This window comes from Podarcis filfolensis, assembly GCF_964270895.1.
Source record: "Podarcis filfolensis genome assembly, chromosome: 5".
In the NCBI taxonomy this organism is placed as follows: domain Eukaryota; kingdom Metazoa; phylum Chordata; class Lepidosauria; order Squamata; family Lacertidae; genus Podarcis; species Podarcis filfolensis.
In genome coordinates, this window is record NC_139608.1 from 73,187,860 (window position 1) to 73,204,229 (window position 16,370).

Consider the following 16,370-nt stretch of genomic DNA (forward strand, 5'->3'; position numbering starts at 1 on the left):
AAGAAGCCCACCATATATATTATTATATGTCCAGTGTGTGTGTGTGTGTCATGGGGAAAGCAAGTCTGCTGAATGTTTGAATGAGCAGGAGAAACACAGGTTGCAACCCAGCCAAGCCATTTATTTCAGTTGCAAGACAGCAGGTGTGCCACTAATAGGAATAGTCTTAAGAAGTCCTGAACTTTGGCTGCATCATGCTTATGATATTTATACTGTAATAAACATTTTAATAGAACGATTGGGTTCCTCCTCCTCCCTTCTCTGCCCCTATTCCTTTTTGCTTGGAGCTTGTGGTTTCCAGCAGCCCCAGCATCCCTGTCAAAGCAGAAAAGGCAAGGCAAGCAGTTCGAGCCAGTCCTTTTGACCGACTTGGCTGCTGCTGGCCATAACGCAAACCATGCGGCTGAAAAGCTGGCTTTGCACATCTGTTCGCATGGAACCGTGAAGTTCTGCATATGGTCACAGCGAGAGCTGGCAGGCGATGCCAGAATATTCTCAGCAACTGACAGTAGCTCACCCGCCGTTTGTTTTCTGTTCCTGGACGTTCTCTTGAACAGCAGCCAAGCATGTAGCGCCTAGCAAACTGGTGGCATTAAATAAATGCTAAGTAGTGCTGGAGCTATTTTTTAAAAAGAGGAGAAGATAGAAAACATGTATGTGGCTCATTCAACCTGTCATATGTATTTTTGGAACCCGGCCAATGGCCATTAGAATGGTTCGCTTAATTAATCATTGCTAAGTCAGAAGTTTGCAGAAGACGGTTCTGCATACCTATCATGCTTCCTTTGCCCTCTTCAAGAAATATGTTTTGCACCTGAAATTACCTTTTAAATTATCTTTTTGTTTTAATGAGCAAAGCTCTTCTAAATGTTTTGTGAGCAAGAAAGCAAACAAATAAGACTTCTTTAAAACATTATTTCCTTTTTAGTGTTGTTTTGCATGCATTAGTGGTATCTATACAGTGACTAATCTGCAGTTCTCCCAAGGCCTGAGGAGTTTGTGCTTCTGGACTACTTTTGGACAGTTGATAGCTGGGATCAGTTGAAGCACATTGTTATCTAGGAGACATTTTTTTCAGTGGATTGGGAAAAAAAATCAATCATTAATAAAAGCTAGATACTGAAATCCACACTCAGGAGAATAGTTTTCATCATCTCTCAGGAAACTTTGAACACACTATGGCTACAGTTTGATCAAAATCCATATATGAATTTGGCTTAAGTTTACAATGTTTGCACTAATATCCCACTGCCTGCTCTTAGGCCTTTATTGCATGAAAGCTTTATTTGACAATGAATAGTTTGGCATCATTCTAACAAGAAGAAGGATTAGTAAGGCAATAATTAAGTCCCATCATCCCTACATCTATTAATATATAGAATAAAGCAACATATTAATATACAAATGGAAGGAATGTGGGGGTTGGAAACATCCAACAAGGCTGTTTATTTAATTACTTGGTAAAGTCCTTTTGCGTTAAAATATGGCAGCCATAAAAGTTGATTCAAATACCAGTAAGTAATATTTTCTTGTTGTGAAGGAGAGAGATAACGCATCTATAAAGACTTGTATCTGATATCATTTTCGCAGAGTAATGGGAACAACTTCCCTCCTAATGATACAGTGGCACTTGCTGCAGTCCAGCAACAGTAATGTAAGTGATGTACAAATGTAAAGGAGAGGAGGGCTTAGGAACATAGTTTCACTTACCTCACTATTGTCTACACTAGCCTCCTCCAACCTGGTACCCTCCAGATGTTGGTCTGCAACGTACATCATCACTGGCCATGCTGGCTGGGGCTGAAGGAGGCCAACATCTGGAGGGTGTCTGGGTGGGGAAGGCTGGTCTATACCGACGAAATGTGGCTCTCCAAGGTTTCAGGCAGAGAAACTTTTCTAGCCCTGCCTGCAGTTGTCAGGGATTAAATCTAGCATCTTCTTCATGCAACGCAGATAAACCAGCATTGAGCTAAAGCCTTCCTCTTGTAATGGTGGAAGAGGTGCAATGGTACACGGACATTGTTGCTGTCATTTGTGTTTATTATAGCATACGGTACTTTCAGCAGAAGTGCTCTCATGGTGGTAAGCACTTTTTTTAATAATAAAGAAGAGGATGAGAAAAGTACTCCAGTGCTAGGGGGCACTAGGGAGCTCACATCTTCAAAGAAAAGCAATGGGTCTAGAAATTGTGAGCTGCAGTGTGGAAAGGAAAGGAAAACATTGCACTGCTTTTTCTTTAAGAGGCTACTGAAGCATTATTGAGCTGAATGCTTAAACAAATTTCCTGCCATATAATAATGTAAAAACCATGAAAACAAGCTCTTAATCTGTATAGACACTGAGAGATCATGTTTTGTCATCAGTGATGACACGAAACTGGCATTGATGTCACAGGCACTATTCAATAGATGGCTGTTGCAGGCAAAAACCTGGGCCGGGGGATGTTAGAATCTTAGTAGCTATATTTCAAAATATGAAAATGCCACCAGAAACCTGGTTTGACAGTGATGAAAGTGCAACAGGGAAAAAAGCCATAAATGTGTATATTGTGCACACAACAAGAAGAGGGCAATAGCATATCCACAGCTCAGAAAATGCATCAGCTGTATGAGCCTAAGAAGAAGAATATTGGTGTATGCTTTCATATCTTTAATTTATACTGTATGCCAGAGTGTTTGTACAAGCAAGCTGTCAGTGACCTCAATGGCAGTGAGGGCTGTTTAAGAATGTTTACATTGGACAGTTGAGTTGATTCATATGGGAAAAGAATTCTTTACAACGGGGGCCAACCTGCAGGGGGACTAAGAAACAGATTGGGGTGGGATTCATAGTGAAGAGACAAGCACAAAAAACACAATTTCAGTATGACTTTTTCTCCTTTGTTGTGCTTTATAGTGCTGTTGCTTCAAGGTTTGTTAAAGTTACCATTTATACATGAAGCACCATTAATATGCATGGCACATTGCAGAGTAACATATTTTACTATGTACGACCCTTCTCTCTCTCCCCTACCCCACCCCCAGGAGTTTATATTATATATTTTGTCAACATCAGAGTCAAGGGAAAAGAGGAGAAGAGGAAAACACGGGCAATCGGGGATAAATGTGAGCAAATGAAATTTCATTTAATTATGCTTCATTTTGATTGGGGTTTGGTCCAAGGCATCACAAAAAAGGTGCTTTTGTTTCTTTCCTAATCTGCTGGTGTGGCATTTGGCCACACAAATGGACCACCGAGCTTTATCCTATCCTACATCCATTGCAGTGCAACTAGAGGCAATGTCTTGAGAGAGTTGCTGCAGCATCCAGTGCAAGGCAACTAGAGCTGGTCACTCTGCTGGCCTCCAAAAGCAAGGAGAAAATCATGCTGCCAGAGCTGCCAGCCCACTAGCATCAGGGCCTTAGAATGAGGTGCAAGAGGCCATTGGAAGCCTCAGTTAAACACTTTCCCTTTTGCCATGCAGGGCTTAATGGCTTCATGCACCAGTACCAAGGAACAACGTTAATTGCTTCAGCACAGCAGAAAGTACCATTTCCCAACAAGAAAATAAAGGTCCGTTGGTGATGGTGCTGGGAACCTGATTCTATGCTGCGCACAGAATGCTGCAAATATTCCAGTGTTACATCTGCATTAGGAAATGGTAGCGCAGAAGTCTCACTAAACAGGTGGTGGAAAGTGAGCTTGCCAGTGTCTCTTGTGCCAACTGCCAAGCCCAGGAGGAGCACAGGCAGAAAGGCAGGCTCGCTCAGACATGGCATAATGTGGGTTTTCTGCACACAGTTTTGTATTGTGAAATGTTTTGATTTGGAAAACTAGAAGCATTACAGTGTGAAATGTGATTTCCTACAACAATTTTCAGATGTTTTCAGTGTAAACACCGCACATCAGCTGCATGCTAAATAAACCAACTCAGCATTGACTGTTGATTGTTGTGTCAACATGCTTTGGTTCTAATCTTACTCGCACTGCAGAAACTGGTAATTTCAAGGCAAAATCCAGGATTTGTACTAGGGAAGGAATTCCGCTTTTATTTTCACATTGCTTTATGATACAATGGGAACCTAATAATTGTATTGTTTAGATCAGATTGAAGTGTATGTAGTCCAGCATTCTGTTTCTAGCAGAAGGCAGCCAGGTATTTTTGGAAGTTCAAAAGCAGAACATGAAGATTATAGAATTGTAGAGTTGGATGGGACACCAAGGGTCATATAGTTCAGCCCTTGCAATGCAGGGATTGCAGTTAAAGAATCCATGAAAAGGGCCACTTAACCTCTGTTTAAAAACCTCTAATAAAGGAGAGTCTACCTCCTTCCAGGGTAGTTCATTCCACTGTCAAACAGCTCTTACTGTCAGAAAGTTCTTCCTAACATTTACATGGAATCTCCTATCCTATAATTTGAATCAGTTGGGTTTTGATTGTAGCTATTGCCTCTGAAAGGCTATCTGGTATGGATAATATTGTTGTGGACCATCTTTATGCACCTTTTTGTTGAGGTGATACCCTAAAACGTTTCTTTCCCAACACTAAATAGTATGATTTTGTAGATGATACAGGCTGCTAGCCCGTGTAACACAAGATGTAATATTTCAGCTACAGCAACTCTATCAGTGAAGCAGCATGTGTTTGTATATTAACTTCTACTTCTAAAGTTGAATTTAAAGGGGTAATGATCTCATAGGATTCTTAAACAAAATGTGCATCAGCTCAGATACTGCCCTGGTTTAGACAACTGTGAATAAGGCCTGGCTTGCTCATTCCTGCTATCCTCCTCTGCATGTGGAGGCTAAGGGTGAAAGCTTCCACTTTTGATTAAACTATGCCTTCCTGTTACATATAAGATCAAGGAACTGTGGTGTCTTCTTCTTGATTAACAAAGTACAATTTCGGAGTTAAAATATGCCAAAGTTTGTACATGACTGTAGCTTAGAAGAAGGGAAAAGAACAGAACAAATGATTGCACTCCCTGCCCTCCTATTCTTCCAAGGTTTGAGTTTTTCAAGAGTTTGGAGAAGCCCAAAGTTTCAAGGCCAGCACCATATCAAGGTGACAAGAGCAGACATTCAGGGATCCAGAATGTGTGAGTATATTGCTTTTGAATTTTAGTGATCATGCCCTCTACCTCTTGGGCCTTAACGGCAAAGGCACCAGCATATGCTACAGATCAAAAAGAAACATCTCTGCTATCACAAGACGGAAGGAGCATGTAAATCTGGTCTTTGGAAGGGATGAAGTCCAGAATTACCAAGAACAACCTATTCTGCCATTCTTATTTAGCTGCTCTCAAATAAGTAGCATTTTTTGTCCCAGCAACAGAATAGGACCTTTGGGTCGGACCTTTGGTCAAGTAGCTGAACTTGTCCTTTGCCTCCTGAAATCCAATTTGTTTGATGTAACAGCAGCAGCACAGTTTCTCTGTCAAACAAATAATTCTAACATGAGTGTGGTTGTTTTCTTTTTTGACTTCAATTTTTAGTAGTTATCTTGAAATGGAACTCTAGCATTCCTGAAGAAAAGAAAAGGGGGGAGAGGAAAGGCAATAATGGATCCTAGTGTGATATAGTCAGTTTTAGAAAACAAAGTGCTATGCGTCGAAGGAAGTGAATAACAGCAAGTTATTCTGTTGCAGCTCATGGACAGCCAGTGCTTTTGACTTCTAGAAGTTTTATCTCTATGTCCTTGACCATCTGCATTCTTTCTACCATTCTCCTTTTATCTGCCCCAGCTTTCTCATGCCGCCTTCCTCTCGGAAACTAACCAGTTGTACTTTGTATTGCCTTTCTTCACCAGAGTAACCTTATAGGTTCTGACTATGACACCGTATCTTTCTTCCTGGTAAATTTTTTAAAAGCTCAGTTGTTTGACCACATCTGCACTGCTTTTTCAGCATAGTCTTCGGCTATAGTTACAAATCCCAATTTCAGTGATTTATTTTCCTTTCTTGTCATTCTCTTGCTCCTACAAGCTGTGTAGTATTGTATGCTTCTGTGGTGGGTACAGAGGTCAGGGGCAGGTGTGTAAGGGTGGGGGTGTCCAGGAGTTATTTTTCATACTTGGGATGCATCTAGATGGGTGGGGTTTTTTTTACACCTACCGTATTTTTCGCTCTATAGGATGCACCGGACCATAGGACGCACCTTGTTTTAGAGGGGGAGAACAAGGGAAAAAAATTCTCCCCCTCTCTGCTCAGCGCCCCTTCAGCGAAGCGGCAGGAGAAACGGAGCCCCTTCCATTTCTCCTCCCACTTGGCTGAAGGGGCGCTGTGCAGCTTTCCCTCTCTGCTGAAGCCAGGAGAGTCTTGCTCTCCTGGCTTCAGCGAAAGGAACCTGAAGCCTCCAGAGCGCAGCGGGAACTCACGCTGCGCTCCCTCTGCACTTTGGAGGCTTCGCATTGCTATCGCTGAAGCCAAGGAGCCTGCATTCGCTCCATAGGATGCACACACATTTCCACTTAATTTTTGATGGGGAAAAGTGCGTCCTATAGAGCGAAAAATACAGTACTTTTATTCACCTGAGTTGCCACTCTTCTACCCATTCAACCCTCTCCAGTCCAAAAAGAAATGTTAGCAATTATCTCACCCCTCCTCCTTTGATTTCAACAACTTGTAAAAAATAAAAGGAAAAGAACTTGTGTTGTTATTCATATGCCACTGTCCCCTATAATGACTCATCCATTATTTTGCCCCAGGACTGGAGGGAGCACAACCCTGTTGCTCTTCTTAGATCTTTCATTAGCGTTTGACACTATCAACCATGGTATCCTCTTCTGCAGTCTACAGGATATGGCCACCAGGGACACTGTTCTCCATTGGTCCCAATCTTATCTCTGGGGGCAGTTCTAGAAGGTAGCATTGGATGAGTGTTTCTTGACCCCCCAGCTCTTGAGCTATGGGGTACCACCAGTGTTTGAAATTTGCCAAGCACAACTTGTACTTGGCTATCGGCCACTTGCTACCAAGAGAAGATGCCTGGGCTCCAGGATGGCACCTGACATCTCCACCATCTGGAGGTTACATGCCTGGGGATCCTTGGATCTTGCCTGTTTTCAGTATCTGTGGTATTTTATCTGCATAATCAGAACACATTTCAGGAACCAAAAGGTTGTATTGAAAAATATGACTTTATAGCTGTCTGTCCCCAAAATGGCAACTAGACATTCCATAATCCTAGTTTAAGGAGCTATTTGGTGCCTAGCTTCTATATCTGAGTTTCTAACACTTGTATGTCACAGAGCCTGTGGTTTAAACCACCGAGCCTTTTGGGCTTGCAGATCAGAAGGTCAGCAGTTCAAATTCGTATGATGGGGTGAGCCCCCTTTGGTCTGTCCCAGCTTCTACCAACCTAGCAGTCTGAAAGCATACCAGTGCAAGTAGATAAATAGGTATAGCTGTGTCAGGAAGGTAAACTGTGTTTCCGTGTGCTCTGGCTTCCGTGTCCTGTTGCCCCAGAAGCGGTTTATTCATGCTGGCCACATGAGCTGGAAAGCTGTCCAGAGACAAATGCCGGCTCCCTCGGCCTGAAACGAGATGAGCGCCGCAACCCCATAGTCACCTTTGACTGGACTTAACTGTCCAGGGGCCCTTTACCTTACCTTTGTATTTACTGTCTTCAGCATATGTTTGTTCTTCAGATACCAAACACTTGTACATTTAGTACATACATTTTAATTTTATCTGATTACAAAATAGTTTTATCTGAGGCTTAAATTAGAAACAGTCATGGTTGTTGATGTATTGTAGCTGTCTGTGACACTACAAGTCAAAGTCCCTTAACTTGTTTAGTCTTCCCCCAGCTTCCCTCCTCTAGTCTACTTCTAGTCATTCTGTTGACTATGCTTTTATGCTCCCTGTGGCCATAAAGTTGTCTATGAATTGCTCCCGTTGTGGTTTTCCTAATGCTCTAGCTTCCTACATGCATAGAGCAGCATGACCAGTTAATGTAATGATGTTTCTCCATTCTAGACTGGTAATAAATATACTGTAAGTCAGATCCCCCCTGTAATTAGCCTTCACATTTCAATGCGTGAACTTTTGCTTAGGTAATATTTAGTTTTTACATTACCTATGTCTCAAGAGCTGTGTCAACTGAAACAAAAGTAAAATTAACACTAGTTACAGTCCATTCATTATTAAAACATCTCTTATTGCACTTTACAAAGTATAATTGATTGGACAGAACAAATATTGAACAGCAGAACAGCACTTAAAACTACTGGAAGAATGCTTTTAATGCTCATTCTATAGCTATGAAAGGAGGGGGGGACTGTAGTTATGCAGCACGCATAAAGGCGAAATTGCTCGCCGCTGTAATTATACCTGTTCCTTAATTCTGAAATTGCTTTTCTGTGTAGAAAAATACAGTGCAACGATAAAAGATTTAATTAAGTTTTGACAGCTATTGAACATTTCCAGGAAGGCTTCTGTTTAAACAGAAAAATCTTAGGGTTCCCTCACCTGCAAACTGTGGTGGTTGTTTGGCTCTGTCCTTCATATATACTAGGCGAAATTGTCAGGTTAGCGGGTCCTCGTTTGTTTCTGATGAGTCTTTATTCTCCCTGCCACTTCCGGACACTAGAGTTGGATCCCTTCAGCATGTCATTTGCAGACTGGTGAACAAACATGTTCATAAAGGCCCAGGAAACTCATGTCTTGGACCTTGGTACATTTTTATGCCAACACATGTGGCTGGGGGGAGGAGGGAGGAGGAGTATTGCTGAATTACCCCTCCCCACACCAAAGAAAAATAGATGAAGAGATTTGGTGGAGAAAACAAGGGGCGTTTCAAGACTTGACTGTCAGATTATTCAGTGCTACCCTCCCCACCCAAATGAATACAATAGAAAATGTAGGGTGACTGGAAAACAAAAGTGAATTAATTCCCTTACAAGCCATTCACACTGAAATGTATTCGTATGCTAGACAATGTGGGCTTGCAGGTTCACTGATATTTTCAATTGAATGATTATCCATTTTTCTTATGGGAAACTCAATAATGCTTTGCCCAAGAGGATGCAGAAGCAGGGTAATGTTTGTGGACTTAGTTCCAGTTTTCTTGTGCTGTTCTGTGGAAGGTCTGGTGTTGTTTGCATTCAGAAGGGAACCTTTGGACCCAGCACCCAAGTGATGATCTGCAAAACACAGTTCTTCACTTTTGTGTGGAACTTCATCACCAATTTTCTCCTCCAAACTTGGGGCGGTGGGAAGGAAATACAAAACCAGTACGTTTCTGAGCACAATTCAAAGTTTTGGTGCTGACCTTTAAAGCCCAAAACGGCCTCGGTCCAGTATATCTGAAGGAGCGTCTCCACCCCCATCGTTCTACCCGGACACTGAGGTCCAGCACCGAGGGCCTTCTGGCGGTTCCCTCACTGCGAGAAGCCAAGTTACAGGGAACCAGGCAGACGGCCTTCTCGGTAGTGGCGCCCTCCCTGTGGAACGCCCTCCCGCCAGATGTCAAAGAGAACAACTACCAGACTTTTAGAAGACATCTGAAGGAAGCCCTATTTAGGGAAGCTTTTAATGTTTGATGTATCACAGTATTTTAATATTATTTTGGAAGCTGCCCAGAGTGGCTGGAGAAGCCCAGCCAGATGGGCGGGGTATAAATAATAAATTATTATTATTATTATAAAACATGAACTTGTGCTTTCTGTAGCAAATTGTTAAAACAAAACAACCCCAAAATTTTATCAACACTGCTTGGAAATGAGATAACAAGTTTTACACATCCTTGTGAGAGTACACTCTTAATTTAGACATTAATCTGGTTGATCTTGAAACTTTTGCCTCTAAATCGTTTGCATTGTTGTTGAGGTTGGTTTTCATTCAGAATTAAAAAGATAGAGCAGGGCAAAGATTTATGGAATCCTCTGTGCACAGTATAATAGGATAATAAAGTTGACACGAGTCAGAATAAAATATGGGTTCCTCTAGCTTTGCTTGTAAAGCAGTGCATTCCTATTTTACTTGTTAACAGGTATTATTTTTTCAGCCAGGTTTTATGCTCCCAAAAGCACAAGTGGATCTTTTAAGAACAAGCTTACAATTTGTATCCAAATGTTGATGGGTCAAGATGCTGCCAAAATGCTTTATGCAGCAGTAATTTGTGCCATTTTTAATGCTGGTAGTCTTCGCAGCATAACATTGAGGAACCTTTTCTTAAGCACATGAATATGCACACTGGTGACCAATGATTAGATGCAGGTGAATGGCCTGCCCAGTGAATGGCCAATGTATGTTCAAGGGTGAGCATTTAAGATCAAAAGTGATGCTCTTATTATAATGAGCCAAGTTTGTTCATTACTAGTGTCAGTTTGTAGGACACAAGAAATCTGTTCGGCTAATTTCCTTAGAATTAACCTGGGTATGACTCCAGAATGTAAAGTATTGTTTCTTAACTGTTCAGGGGTCCTTTACTTTTTCCTTATGATTTGTAATAGTTTCGCTTCTGTAAACTATTTATTTTGGAAAGGATTTTTTTTGTCTGCTCTTTATGTGTTTGGGCACCTCTTCAGATACCGTAAAAAATTAATTGTATGATGATTCCTGAGATCAAGGGGCAGGTTTTTGTCTGTTTGAATACAGTTGGATGCCATTTTGAATCAAGATGGCAAACTGAACCTTTCAAAATGCCAGTGATTTTAACCTCTGGTTTCTAAACTGCACTGATGCTTTTGTTTATTAGAATTCCAAGGCAATGGCAGGTTCGAGGCTACTGGTTTTTCAGAAAGTAATACAAGCTGGTTGTTGTTGTTGTTTTAAATGTATTTCCCTTTCATGTTTGCTGTGAGGGAATAGCAGTGAGCACTCATGCTAATGTGATGGAGCTGTGTCACACTTTGTGGGCAAAGGCTAAAGCAACTGCTGTCTGGTCCTGTTGGCAATCCTAGCTTTACCATGCTTTATCTCCTTTAAGCAAGTTTATGTTTATAGAAAACCAAGCAGAAAATAAGGAAGGCAGGCATTCAAGGTCAAAAGAACTGCCTGGATTTTATGAACTGTGTGGAGTTTATAAATCAGCCTTGGCAGCAGTATAGTTTAGTCTGAACTTCAATCCTTGCCTTTGAGCAAGTAAAGGGGAAAAAGTAGAACTCTCTTTAAATAATAGGGTTTCCTACTGTTAGAAACTGGCATTATTGTCTTTTTACAGTCTCCGGTACATGGATGCTGACATGGACTACGAAAGACCTAACGTTGAAACCATCAAGTGTGTGGTTGTTGGTGACAATGCAGTGGGGAAGACTCGCTTAATTTGTGCAAGAGCATGTAACACCACCCTAACGCAGTATCAGCTGCTAGCAACTCACGTTCCTACAGTCTGGGCAATTGATCAGTATCGAGTCTGCCAAGAGGTATGTACTGTCCACTTTATCAAGTTGTGCAATAATGTACAAGGAAGTTTGCCTTGGCATCAACCAGTTATTGGCTTTAAGTGTTGCTGCTTTGTAACAGTCAGTGGAGTTGTGTGTTTTGAATGCATAGTGTTCAGGAGAGAGAAATGGACCAAGTAGACTGGTCTTCCATCAGTGCTGACAGAACCTTTTTTGAAATCATTGGACCATTCTGTTCAAAAGCGACAGCTCTATATGGTTGTTGTTTGAAATATCTGTGTTGTGTTTGAATACATACATCCTTTTAGAGATAATTTATCCTGTCTCCTTTGTTTTAAAAGTATAATTTTTTGTAAATATCTTAGCCTCTCCTGAACAGACAACTAAGCTTTCCTGTGATGTTTAAACAGAGGAAAACCTATGTCTTACACACATTGTGGATAATACATGGAATCTTTCCTGTAGTTCCTTTTTAAAAGGGTTGATGTCCATTCAGTTTCAGGACCCTGCTGAGTTGGGAATCAAAACCCTGTTTTGATTCACAGACACCCAAACCCCTCTCTTTCTGGCTTCTGGTCTTGGTGACTGAGCAAGGCTGATATACCCTCCACATAGCAGTGTGACAGAAGAAATTTCAGCAGGTGCAGCAGGTCCTGTAATAGACCTTTGAGAATGAGAAAGGCTATGCTTGTTGGATTTCATTTTCAGTGCAACTTTAATAAAAAAAAGTTCAGGAACTTTGCTGCATCTGGTGGCTCTAGCTGACAGTGTTCTTAATAAAACCTGTGCCAAAGTTGAAAGCTGCTCACCTTTCAGCTCACCATGTGCATTCACAATTGACCCCCAAATCAGGTTTCAGTGCTGCAGAGCTTCACAGTGACTTGTTTCTCATATCACAAACTGTAGTTTGATGTGGGCTGGTGCATGTTGCTTAAAATATCATGCATTGTTCCTCCTCTGCTCCTTTCTTCAGTGTGCCAGGGAGGAAACAGAATTAGAATCTGGTTTGCCATTCAATGCAAATCAGTACTTGTGGTTTGTTTGTTTCATTACAAATACTCACAGTTTGTTAGGAGAAGAAAAAAGAGAGAGAGAGAGAGAGATGAACAACGCCGGTGCGTAAGAATCCAAATTAATTAAAGTTAAGTCCCAGTGATATATCTATTTAAAAGTTTTCTAAACTGCCCTTCACCTAAAGGTTCCAGGGCAGGTTACAACAATCATTACCTTATATTATATGGGACCTTATGACAGGTAAAATTAAAATAATAATAATTAATTAAGAGAGAACATAAATGGCTATATTTAGACATTATGCCAAACAATGTATTGTATGAACCATAGTTTATAATCCAGGCCACATTTTGAATTTTATGAATGTGCAACACTGTGGTTTAGCACCTTCTGTCTTTCCATCCTCTCAGTACTCACCTTCATAAATTCACTCTGGGCCTTCAAAACTTAACTTCTGGTTCTGGTTCAGAAATCAGAAATCATGCCAGAACATAATCAAGCCTCTGTAACCATGATTTGGCACAATTTCTGAAGTAAGCCTTTGACCATGTCCCAGAGCATACTGATATATTAGGACTTTCTTTACGGAATTGTATCTGCAGCAAGCTTTTAACTGATGGAAATGTACCTATTTCAGGTTCTTGAACGTTCCCGGGATGTTGTTGATGAAGTGAGTGTTTCTCTCAGGCTCTGGGACACATTTGGCGATCATCACAAAGATAGGCGCTTTGCTTATGGAAGGTAAGTGGGAGTTAGCCCAAATTTTCATTTGCAAGTCAAGTAAAACCTAGTGGGAAAAGAATTGCAGCTTTGAAGTGTGAAATGTGAGGTATTAAATTTATCAAGAGTGTTCACATTCCTCTTTCTTTCGAAGAACAGCATCTATCACAAGGGTTATGAATATATACATCTTTGAAGGCAATATAGCTTATCTATGTAGTTTATCAGTGCCATAAAGTTTTGAGCAAAAGTCTTGAAACATTTTGCATTTCAAAGACCATTTGCAAAAATGTAAAAAAACCCAAAACCCTGAAGTGTTGTCAATTGCTTGACTGGCCATGATGAAAGGTAATCAATTCACTTATTGCTAAAATAGCTGCCAGGTGTGTTAAAGAATACAATACAAATGCTTATGATTCTGCACAGGGAGAAATCTTCCACAACTACAACTGCTGTACAAGCATATGATGTGAAATTTGACTAACACAGATTCTCCTTCATATCTGAGTGTAGCGTGACTCTGTTTTCTCCAGGCTATTCATGGGTGTCCAGTTCTGATAGGCATGTTGGTGTGGATGAAGGAAATGCTTTTTGTCCTTGAGTCCTAAATTTATTGGCCTAAGCACAGTTTGACCAGGGTTAGAGTAATAATTGCTTAAAATGCATGTAGAATTGTAACCTGATTGAAGTCCATTAAAGACTTACTTCCTATTTTGTTGATTTAAATGTAACTAGAGGAAACAGGTTGTGTTACCTGAATATCAAATATCCTTTCATCAGCATTACAGACCACTGGCCGGGATCCAGAAAGCTACTTTAAGCATAACCCTAAAGCTTTGGGTATCAGAAGTAGTTTTGTATGCCTACCTGTAGCACCGGTGGGGGTGGGGTGCTGATGAAGAGCTACAAGCCCAAACCCCATTGGCTATGCAGAACCAGTTGTGTGGTTCTTGCAATTCTGGGATTTTTCATCTAAGCTCGCCTTTCAGTTGCTGATAATAAGTTTGCATTGGCCTTTTTTGTTTAGTACTGGTGGCTTAGTACATTGCAACTTGGGTGATGTCTGCATGGGCAGTAATTTAGTAGTTTAATACAGTCTATAGTGGTGGTAGTATTTTACTTTGTTAGTCCAGTCATATGGGAGGAGACAGATGTAACATTTTTAACAGTTCTTCATCCACAGTAGGAATTTGATTTCACAGTTTCCTTGATACAGGTTTTTAGACTTGCCCTTTCCCTTATGCCTAAGGCAAGGTATCCCCCTTAGATATGAAATATATAGGACATTTCATGCATGTATACTCATATATGTTCATCCTTCAATTTACACATTCTGTCAGCAGTTTATAAACACTGTGAAGGATTGAGAGAAGGGAAGATATGTTAGCAACACCATAAGCATTAGCCAAAAGACATCTGGCTTTCTCTCAGCAGGCTTACAGAACTAAGAATAAACTGTGTCACAAAAATGCACATGCATTTTCAAGGCATGGGCAGTTATTTCAGACTACTTCCATCACACTTAAAATGTAATAGCTTCAGTGTCTCTCGCCCAGCAATTGTATACTGGGTAGGAGAGAAAAAGAACCAGGAATGAAGGCAGCCTCGTATATTATGGCTCTCCCACGTGGAAGCTGCAGAAATGGCTTTTATGAGACAGTCATAATATTTGCAAGCCTCTTAACTGTGTGCACATCTCTGGTTGTATGGCAAATCCCCATGCACAAAACTGCATGTTTCTGATAGAAGCTGGTATCAAAACCTATCACACCATCAGGCAGAAGCATGTGATCAAAAGTTCACAAATATTAGAGCCCCTAAATGGGGGCTGTAATGTATGGGTGACCCTCAGAAGTTATCACAGAAAGCAGGGCTGTAGGACAATGAAAAGCAACAGGAACAAGTAGCAAAAGCAATGGGAGGGATAAGGAGATGTGTTGCATCAGGCTGGGAGGGAAGCTTATGCAAACATAGAAGAGGTTTGCTGTGCCATTCCTTGATTTGGACGCTTTGGCCATCCTTGCTGCTTTATATCATTCTTCTTTGAATTCACTCTCCTGATGCAGAGAGCTTTGTGAGAGGTGACTAGTGCCTTAACTGCTCGTTTTTGAAAGGCAATCAAAGCCCTAATTAAAGCATACAATTTAAATTCTTTCTATATTTCAGTATTGCACTTGAATACACTGTTCAAAGATTGCAAAATATATAATGCATTTTTCAAAGTCACAAAATACAAATTTACTTAGGTGCTAGCAAGTTTAAAATTAAGTGGTTCCTGTGTTTACTCTTCGTCTCCCTGCTTGCTGTGTCCTTATGTCAACATACACTCTGTCACTGAGCAGATTAGTATAGATTAAGAGGGCAAAATCAGGCATGTTCCAGTTTTGGGGGAGAGAAGGTGTAGGATGACATATTTTATGCCCACTCCTACAAAGGTTATGCATATTTTATTCAGGAATAGTTATGTGAGGGTCAGAGCAATCCAAACAAGGGACTGGGGATGTAATCTCATGGACTGGAACCGGCTGGGGAACCCAAAAGGGAAGAAGGCTCAGAGACCAGGGACTGGTGATGGGACAACGGAGAGGGAGAAGACTGGGAGGGGAAGGTGTTGGAAGCTGAAGATTTAACAGGGCTTAGTGAACTGAGAGAGTCTGTGGCAGAGACAAGGCTAGGATCAGATGCAGGAGCTGAAGCAAAAGAGTGGGGTGAGAGGGGCCAAGAGGCAGAGATGAGTCAAGTTGGTGAAGTGTGACAGGTGTTTCCGGTTCCTGCTGTGAACAAGCTCTGCTCCCCTCTTGTCTCCCAGAACCAGAAAAGGCTTGAAAAGAGTGGAGTAGAGATCAGTGACGCAGAAGTGCAGTCTACTGGGGAAAAACCATGGAGAGGAGGGGACTTAGCCAGCTGTGGGGAGATGGGCGCTGTGGCGATCACACAGGGTCCCCGGACATTTGACGGTCTATTGATCCCTGTGCCACCACTATGATTGCTTCTCCGCTGCCACCAACCCATTTCTCTCGGGTACACACAGAGTCCAGACAGTTGTTAACATTAAATCAAATAAGCAAGTTTATTTTATAAGCATTAACAAGGTTATGGTTTCAGATAATTTTTTTGTCAGTTTCTTAATCTTAGTTTCTTTACTGACCTATACCTTCCTAATAACTTCTAACTGATTATCCCAACTGTCTATCTGACTCCTACTAACAGTTTCTCTCACTCTCTCACATCAAAACTAGACCAACCCACAGACTTATCCTCCCTCTTCCATCTCCATCTCCCAAATGACTTCCCAACAACTCCAACTCTA

The 16,370-nt window shown here is 41.2% G+C and overlaps 1 protein-coding gene across 8 annotated transcripts in view; it reads left to right on the forward strand.

Annotated features, from left to right (window-relative positions):
• Nucleotides 1–16,370, forward strand: part of RHOBTB1 (Rho related BTB domain containing 1) — a 62,942-nt gene that overhangs the window by 14,423 nt on the left and 32,149 nt on the right. For 3 of the 8 annotated variants that reach the window (XM_083614475.1, XM_083614473.1, XM_083614476.1), the window contains 3 exons: nucleotides 3,464–3,552; nucleotides 11,146–11,347; nucleotides 12,978–13,081. In XM_083614475.1, the coding sequence (XP_083470601.1) occupies nucleotides 11,156–11,347; nucleotides 12,978–13,081 (296 nt within the window). In that variant the 5' untranslated portion in view covers nucleotides 3,464–3,552; nucleotides 11,146–11,155. Of the gene's footprint in view, nucleotides 1–2,466; nucleotides 2,634–3,463; nucleotides 3,553–11,145; nucleotides 11,348–12,977; nucleotides 13,082–16,370 lie in introns of those variants that run through there. The other 5 variants (XM_083614474.1, XM_083614477.1, XM_083614478.1 and 2 more) reach the window with 3 other exon arrangements.